The sequence below is a fragment of the Protopterus annectens genome, chromosome 1.part0 (assembly GCF_019279795.1).
Source record: "Protopterus annectens isolate FY-2018-M chromosome 1.part0, PAN1.0, whole genome shotgun sequence".
NCBI classification, from domain to species: Eukaryota; Metazoa; Chordata; order Ceratodontiformes; family Protopteridae; genus Protopterus; species Protopterus annectens.
The window spans coordinates 774,723,292-774,732,244 of NC_056725.1; the positions used below are offsets into that span (position 1 = coordinate 774,723,292).

General features: G+C 41.4%; 1 protein-coding gene across 1 annotated transcript in view; it reads left to right on the forward strand.

The window, feature by feature from the left end:
* LOC122794474 (calcineurin B homologous protein 2-like) overlaps nt 1-8,953 on the forward strand; it is a gene marked incomplete in the record, with an annotated part of 852,721 nt that overhangs the window by 678,703 nt on the left and 165,065 nt on the right. Inside the window, 1 exon segment of the mRNA XM_044062900.1 lies at nt 988-1,112. Within this exon segment, the coding sequence (XP_043918835.1) occupies nt 988-1,112 (125 nt within the window).

Here is an 8,953-nt window from a genome sequence, read left to right on the forward strand (position 1 = left end):
AAAACAGGCTTACTACTGAATTAATGTCCTAGAATAGTTACTGTTCTAAGCCCACACATTTATAGCTGCAATTTTACAGCTGATCCTGATGATTGAGAATGTCATGCTGACTGTCACATTTTACCTCCTTATTAAACTTATTAAACTGTCTTTTTGTTGATAAGACTGCACTGAATGTTTAATCCCCTGCCTTCTTTTAAGTTGCATACTTTATGTGATGGGTTAACTATATTGCTTATAACTGAAACATTTGAGAGTGGATTGTTATCAGAATATTTCATTAATGCTAGTATTCTGTTTTCTGCATGAAACAATGCAACACTTTATTAATGAAATTTAACAGTTGTGGTATAGCAACCCAGACACTGCCATTGCACACGTAAGCAAAGATAAATGTAGAAGGCAAACATTTGCACAGTGTGGTGGTATATTATTCACTACCATTATCAGGGGTACAGCCTTTTCAGTATATTATTCCAAGAGCATTCTTATTAAATTTTTCAGAAAATCCTTGGTGAGAAACATTGAGTGGTGTGCACACCAAAACAGAGCAGTGAGAAAATACTGTATCTTATGGTTTAACTCTTAATGCATAATATTAGCTTAAGATGTGGACTTTTAATGTTTGGAATAGTAGCCTTATAGCTTACTTCTCAAATTTATTAAAGCAGTTGCTCGTCTGCTGTTACCATTAATGCAATGCTTGTTTTTCATCAATTTATTTTGCCTCATCAGAGTTGCACAAAGAACAAAGCACAGCATTTAATTGACATTAGATTCAATTCTAGTTGAGCTTTCTAAAGAAGTCCACTTCATTCCTATAACTCATGTTTTCAGCAAATACTGTAGCAAAGAGGGATCTGGTGAAAAAGAAAACATTTATGAACAAAATACCTACAAGAAGTCAATACATACAGACTGATCTGTTTGGTGCTTGAATATTATTTCAAACAGGAGGTACATATATCCGTCTTTTAATTTATACAGGAATGAGGCTGTGGATTTTAGAACTTTTGTGCGAATCCTGGCCATTTTTCGTCCAATTGAAAATGAGAAAAACAAGGACCCTAGTGCTCCAGAGTCAGTCAACAGCAGGTCAAACAAACTAAAATGTAAGTACGGAAATCATTTTTAAATGACAGTAAAACAAATCACACTGAAATGTATGCATGAAAATATTTGAAAAAAGACTAAAAGAATTAGTCGATCTTTTGTCTGCATAAAATGATTTTTAATCTTGTTGTACTCATACAGGTTTACTTGTTTTCAAAGAATAGTAAGCTAGTACATCACAAGTATCCCATAGTTATAATGTACCTTCTTTTACATGTGTCTGCTTTCATAAGCAGAGTAAATTTACTGTGATTTAGTTCAGGTACTGGTATGAATAGCAAGATGCAAACCAGTGTTCATGCATCCAACCCTTCCTTGTGATATGCCTGCATATTTCTTGCATTCAGGAGTTGCTTACCTTTTATGATAAGTCTTCAAACAGTATCAAAAAGGTAAAAATGCATAACAGTGATGACCAAAAAATATTCAACAAAATTTCAGAAATGCTGGCAAAACTTGCGGGAACTTTGCAGAATTGCAGACATTGTCAGGTTTCACAAACCTGACTCTAATTCTAGGCCAGAAGCACTCCTGAAATATTGAAGATTTTTGCTTTACCTTTCTGCAGCTATTTCAGCTATTGAGTCTAGCTCTGTAGTTCACTGCTATAGGTTAGCAAATAATATACATTTCTAGCACATCATAACCAACAACTATATTAAAACTGTACTATAACAAATTCTTGATACTTTTCCCAGTATTACCCAAGTGCTGCAGTTAGTACCTTGGGAGTGTGCATGATACACAAGCTTCATCAAAAATAAGTCATTTATATCAGTACATTCAGAAAAGGGGGATTCACTGAGTGTAAGTTAAGTCACAAGAATATCCCACAATGATATAGTCAGACAAAACTGAAAACAAACCAAAATAAAAATAAATGGAGACATACTGTAAGTCACAGTATATGTACAACACAGAATTTTAAACTGTACTACTTGCAGAGAATTTAATGTAGCAAATTAACTTTCTGCCATTTCTCTTGTTGACATTAAATGCATTTTCACAAGAAAGTATTTGAAAGAAATTGATAGCCTACACCCAAATTAACCAGTGATACAATACCATTTACTGGACCAGCACAGGTTATATAATTACTTGAGCTTTCAAGCTATTTGCCATTCATCAGGACTTATAAAGCTAGTGATGTTAGCTACTGTACTTTAGAGATCCTTGTGTGCCTATAAGAGAAGCACATTTGGCTAAAAAAGATGACTAAAAAATTTGACCCTTGAAAGACACCACTGATGTTCTTCATCTCACATTGCTGCAGTCCTTACACTTGGGTAGTCCGCTGTCCTCGGTCGGCCCGAATATCAAAGTATTAGGCTGACGTCGGTCAAGGCGCATAAGACTGACATCAGGTCGTCAGGGTACAAATGCGCATGACCGACGTCATATCCTCAGTCTTTTTTGCCGCATGGTCCGATGCAGAAGCAGCGTTGCAAGTGCCGTTCGGCGTTCTGAAATTTTTCGAAGTCGGAGTTTCAGACCGAGTCAAAGTTGGCTAAGTACCCCGTTGGGGAATATTTTAGTTTTTTCTTGCCTCAGTGGTTTACCGGATGTCAGAAAAAGTGAATAACTGTATTTCTTGTGGGAAACAGATACCGCATAGAGATTACCATACTTTGTGTATTCCTTGTTTGGGGCCTGAGCACGACGTTGTTGGGTGTCGCTTTTGTGCTAGGTTCAATAAGCGCACTATTAAGCGAAGGTTAGATTGTGCCAGGTTGGTCTTCGGGAAGCGGTGCAATTATAAGATGCCGTCGGATGCTCCGACGCCCGCTTCTTCGAAGAAGCGCAAAGACAAAGCAGCTAAACCCAGGCAGGAGGAGTCGTCCGTTCCGGACGCCGGTTCTTTAGAGGCGTCAGTGGAACCGGTGGTTCCACCGGAGGCTTCTCTGGAGTCCCAGGGAGAGACTTTGATTTTGCAGGATGTGGCCTCTCAGGAGGCAGGTCAGGCTGAAGGGGCTTCTCAAGTTTCTGTACTCCCCTCCATTCCTAGGGTGGTTAGGCCCTCTCCTTCTGTTTCCAAGGCTTCTCCCAGAGGTAGGCCAGGTTTAGCTTCTGTTGGTGTCACTCCTAGTTCTTCAGGATCTGTGCCCAAGAAGCACATGCTTAAAATGGCAGAAGATTTAATTACTTTGATTAGAGGTTCTTTGCCCCCTCCTGATAAGAGGCCTAGGGTGGAACCAGAGTTGGGGAGTTTTGAGCAGGCTTCAGATATTTCAGAGTCTTCGGCTGAAGACTTGCAGGAGTACTCTCCTTATTCAGATTCTGATGCAGATGATTCGACTCCTTCTGCTTCTCCTCCAGAGGATTTTTCTTTTTCAGAGACTCTTCATTCCATGAGGGAACATTTTAAGTGGGAAGGTCAGGATTTCTCTGATTCCAGGAAAAGGCTTAGGGAATTTTTGCTTTTACCCCAACATAGGCCTTTGGCTATACCACTTGTTCTGGATGTTGTGGAAGATGTGTTTGCAGAGGCTTCACTTAATCCTGATTCTTTGCCTCCTGCTCCTGTTAAACCGGATAGGTATTACAGGGTACCTGAGGCTCATAAATATCTTTATAAGAGTCCTAGGGCGGACCCAGAAACTGTTAGTCAGGGACCTAAGGGTTTCAAGGCCTCTGTTGTAAAAAATCCGGTTCCTCCAGATAAAGAGGCCAGAGCTTTGGATAGATGGGGAAAGAAAGTCTATACTTCTTCCACCTTAGCTATGAGGGCTTTGAATTGCCAGTTTCATATGTTGAAATATCAAAACTATCTTCTTTCTCAATTGAAGTCTAAGGTGGATGCTCTGGCGGAAGGCATTGAGTGTAAAGAATTACAAGATTTGGTACATGTCTCTGAACAGGTGGGTAAGCATTCTTTACAATGTGGTTTTGATGCTGTACAAGCCTCGTCTAGGGTGGCTGCCACTGGGTCAGTTCTTCGCAGGCACGCCTGGCTGAGGGATCAGAATTTATCTGACCATGTTAAGACAAGGATTTTGGATGCTCCTTTACAGTCTGATGTGTTGTTTGGTTCACCTGTGGAGTCAGTCTTAAAGAAAATGGAAGATAAGGCTAAGTCTATGCAGGCTGTTAAAGATTTTTTGCAAGTCCAGCCTCCGAAGTTTAGTAGGAATTGGCCTGCTAAGGGGTGGACGTACCCTTCTTATGATTCACAGTCTAGGGGTAGATCCAGACGTGGTAGGAGCAGAGGTCAGTGCTCCTTCAGACCTAGAACAGGGAGTTCTCCTGCACAATCTTCAGGTGAGGGCAGGGGCCAGTCCTTTCGTAAACAGGCCCAATGACCTACCTTTTCAGCTGCCAGATCCTTCTTGCCTGGCAGCACCTTTGGGAGGAAGGTTGGCACTCTTCAAGGAAAACTGGAGTTTGATTACCCAAGACAGATGGGTATTGGATATCATACACCAAGGTTACAGGTTTTATTTCCATACCTTGCCTCCTTTCAAAGGCATGCCGGACGTTCCTCCTCAGCAAAGACTAGAGGCTCACAAACAAATTTCTCTGCTGCTCCAAATAGGGGCCATACAACCGGTCCCTCTGCCAGAAGTGGGCCTAGGATTTTATTCTCGCCTGTTCCTGGTACCAAAGAAGGGGAACACGTGGAGACCAATTTTGGATTTATCTATCCTCAACACTTATCTGGACATTCCCAAGTTCAAAATGTTGACGTTACAACAGCTTTTACCTCTGCTGGGCAAAGATCACTGGATGGTGACTCTGGATCTCAAGGAGGCTTACCTTCATGTTCCTATCAGGCTAAGTTGCAGGAAGTATCTGCGTTTTCGGGCTGGGACTTCTCATTATCAGTTCTCTGCATTGCCCTTTGGCTTATCTACTGCGCCCAGAGTGTTCACGAAGGTTCTGGCTCCAGTGATAGCTTTCTTCAGGTTAAGAGGAATACAGATCTATCCTTATTTGGACGATTGCCTGATCCTGGCCCAAGGAAAGGACGAACTTCTTCATCATCTACAATATGTGATAGCAGTGCTAAGATGCCTGGGGTATTCTGTGAACGAAATAAAGTCCAGTCTAGTACCCTCTCAGGACATGTGCTTTCTGGGTGTGAGACTGAATACAGCATCCCAGATGGCCTTTTTGACCCCGGACAAACAACAGAATCTTTCTCTTTACTTCCATCATTTGTCTCATCAGTCCAGGCTGACTGCAAGGACAGTCCTTCAAGCCTTGGGGTTCATGGCATCTTGTATTCTGGTGCTTCCCAATGCCAAACTGCATATGAGGAAGCTACAATGGTATCTCAAAAATGTATGGACACAAAACTGCCAAGATATGGACACTGTCATTCAGATAATACCTTGCATTCAAAAGGAATTTTTGTGGTGGGCTCAGGAATGTCACCTAAACAAGGGACTCTCTGTGACCCGGCCAGAGGCGAGTCAGATTCTAACGACAGATGCCTCAGACAAAGCTTGGGGAGCTCATCTAAACGGAAAGTGGGTACAAGGCACGTGGCCTGCCAGACTTCAACATCTACATATCAACTTGAAGGAGATGTTAGCAGTCCAATTTGCATTAATAGCTTTCAAGGATTTACTTCTTCCAGGGCAGGTGTTGGTTCTAACAGACAACACAACTGTCATGTGGTACATCAACAAGCAAGGGGGAACACATTCTTATCCTCTATGCAGACAAGCAATGATTTTGTGGGAGACTGCTCTCAGTTTACAGCTGAATCTTCAGGCAAGGTTTCTGCCGGGAGCACAGAACTCCTTAGCAGATGTGTTGAGCAGACAAATTATGGATCCCCACGAGTGGAAATTGGATCCTCGTGTATTTCAGAAATTGACAGTGTTATGGGGAACTCCAGACATAGATCTGTTCGCTTCTCCATAAAACTACCAGCTGCCAAAGTTTTGCACAAAAAGGTTTCATCCCACAGCTTGGAAAGTGGATGCTCTTTCCTTCAATTGGAGCAATCTTCATGTGTATGCCTTTCCACCTCTGCCTCTCCTCCCAAAGGTACTCCTGAAGGTCAGACAGGACAAGCCAAAGATGATTTTAATAGCTCCAGATTGGCCTCGACAGCACTGGTACCCATTACTGAGAAGTCTGGTACGGGAGCCTCCATGGCCTTTACCTTCGATTCCACACCTGCTGTCTCAGGAGAACAGTCATTTACTCAATGTCAAACTTCACTCTCTTCACCTGACAGCCTGGCATATCCTGTTTTAAACCCTGGAGGGTCTCAGCTTCCACAGCAAGTTTTGAATGTTATTTTGGAGGCCAGAAGGCCTAGTACAAGGAAAGTGTACGCAGATAAATGGAAGAGATTTTTATTTTGGAGTACAGCAAAGGAATTTGATGTTTCTAAGCCTAATTTAAGTGTGGCTCTTCAATATCTTACTGAGTTACTGGACAAAGGTTTGTCCTTCTCTTCTATTAAGGTTCATGCTGCAGCAATTTCTGCTCACTATGACTGTGACCCACCATTGTTTTCTCATCCTTTGTTTAAGCAATTCCTTAGAGGGGCAAAGAATATAAGACCCCCACGGAGAGCTCCTACTCCTGCTTGGGATCTCAATTTTGTGTTGGAGAAACTCACTCTACAACCTTTTGAGCCTGCAGCTACTGCTGAGTTGAAATACTTGTCATGGAAGACTGCTTTTTTGTTGGCCATTACCTCTGCAAGAAGGGTTTCTGAATTGCAGGCCCTTATGGCGGTTGAGCCTTTCTTAATTTTCCATAAGGATAGGGTATCTTTGCGTACTAATCCTTCTTTTATGCCTAAAGTGGTTTCTAGTGTGGCTTTAAACCAATCTATTCATTTGCCTACTTTTTATGCAAACCCCCAAAATAAAGGGAAAAGATTTTGCACACTTTGGATATACACAGGCAGTTGCAATATTATTTGAGCAGAACTAAAGGGTTCAGGCAGTCTCAGCAGTTATTTGTTTCATTTGCTTTGGGTTCTCAGGGCAAGCCTGTGTCAAAACAAACTATTTCTAAGTGGATTGGGTTTTGTATTGCTTTCTGTTATTCCCATCATGGTAAGGAGATTCCAGCTGGGATTAGGCCTCATTCCACTAGGGCTACTGCCACTTCTACAGATTTTTTAAGGGGGGTGGCAACTAGAGATATTTTGGAGGCAGCTACTTGGAGTTCAGTGCATACTTTTTCTAAGCATTACCACCTTCCACTTTACTCTAAATCTAGGGCTGGTTTTGCCACTGCAATTTTACAGGGCATTTTGGCGGCTCTTACTGCTTTATAGTTTTGCCATCCTCCCTTACCTCTGCTTTGGGATTCTACCCAAGTGTAAGGACTGCAGCAATGTGAGATGAAGAACATAGTACAGTTTTGTACCTACCATAAATGTAGATGTTCGAAGATCCACATTGCTGCAGTCCAATACCCCTCCTTCCCCTCTGTAGTTAGAGGCGGTTGTGTGGGTTGGGGTTGTACATTTTGTGGATATTGTATATATTGTACATATGATTAGTACTAGGGTGGTTGGTTGTTGTTTGCTGTCTTTTGGTTGTGACCTTTCTTTTTAGGGTCTTCTGACATCTGGGGCAAGAAAAGACTGAGGATATGACGTCGGTCATGCGCATTTGTACCCTGACGACCTGATGTCAGTCTTATGCGCCTTGACCGACGTCAGCCTAATACTTTGATATTCGGGCCGACCGAGGACAGCGGACTACCCAAGTGTAAGGACTGCAACAATGTGGATCTTCGAACATCTACATTTATGGTAGGTACAAAACTGTACTATGTTCTGTACTTTTTTTCCAGATTCTGTCAGCTTTTTGTGGTCTACTAGTTGACACTGTTTTAGCCTCAATGGATGTTGCAAAACTCTGCACAAGCGTGCTAACCCTAACCTTGCCCCTGTTGCTACACTTTACCTTAGAAAAACCCCTTCCCTAACACTACCAGAACACAAGACACTCGGACACATACCACATACATCACCATCATCATCCTCATCACAAATGCAGAACACTGAGGGTATTCTCTTACCTGACCTGTGTTCTAACCCTATCCAACAAGCACTCACTCTGACACATACACACACTCCTAACCATTAATGCTGTAACTTTCAGCAAATCTCAAAGATTCAGCATTGACGTAAGAAACCCACATGTACCTGCCATGATGCTTCTTAGTGTATTTAAAAACTGCAGCATTCAGAAAACCAATAATTGCTAACACACACATTCAATAAATTTTCAGGGCACTCTTCTTAGAACAGATATTTGATGAAATATGAGAGATCCATGCATATGTGTGTGTACATATACATGCATAAATGTGTGTGTGGTGTGTGTGTATATATATATATATATGTGTGTGTGTGTATATATATATATATATATATATATATATATATATATATATATATGTGTGTGTGTGTGTGTGTATGCATCTATATATATATATATATATATATATATATATATATATATCGTAGAAGCCTCCCTTGATGATAGAAAAATATGTAGCGAAGCCACCCCTTACACGCAACAAACACAGGGAGTCTCTGACTCCAAATCAAGCAAACCAATGAGTCTCTGACTCCAAGCTAAACAAACCAATAAATTGAGCACTGAGTGAACAAAAAGTCTTAGTCGCTATGTCCAAGTAATCCAACTATATGAATGGTATAAAGGATAAAGGCTACTTTGTATCGCTCAACCACAAACCTTATATCAATCTTGCTGCAAACTCAGGAAGTCTCGTAGGATGTTATATAAACCTCATTGATCAAAAGGTCTCACAAGTGAAAGAACGCTACTCATGGCAATTCCACTTGAGCGAAATAAAAATCGCAAACCAGTGCAGCGATGAATCAACATTAGAT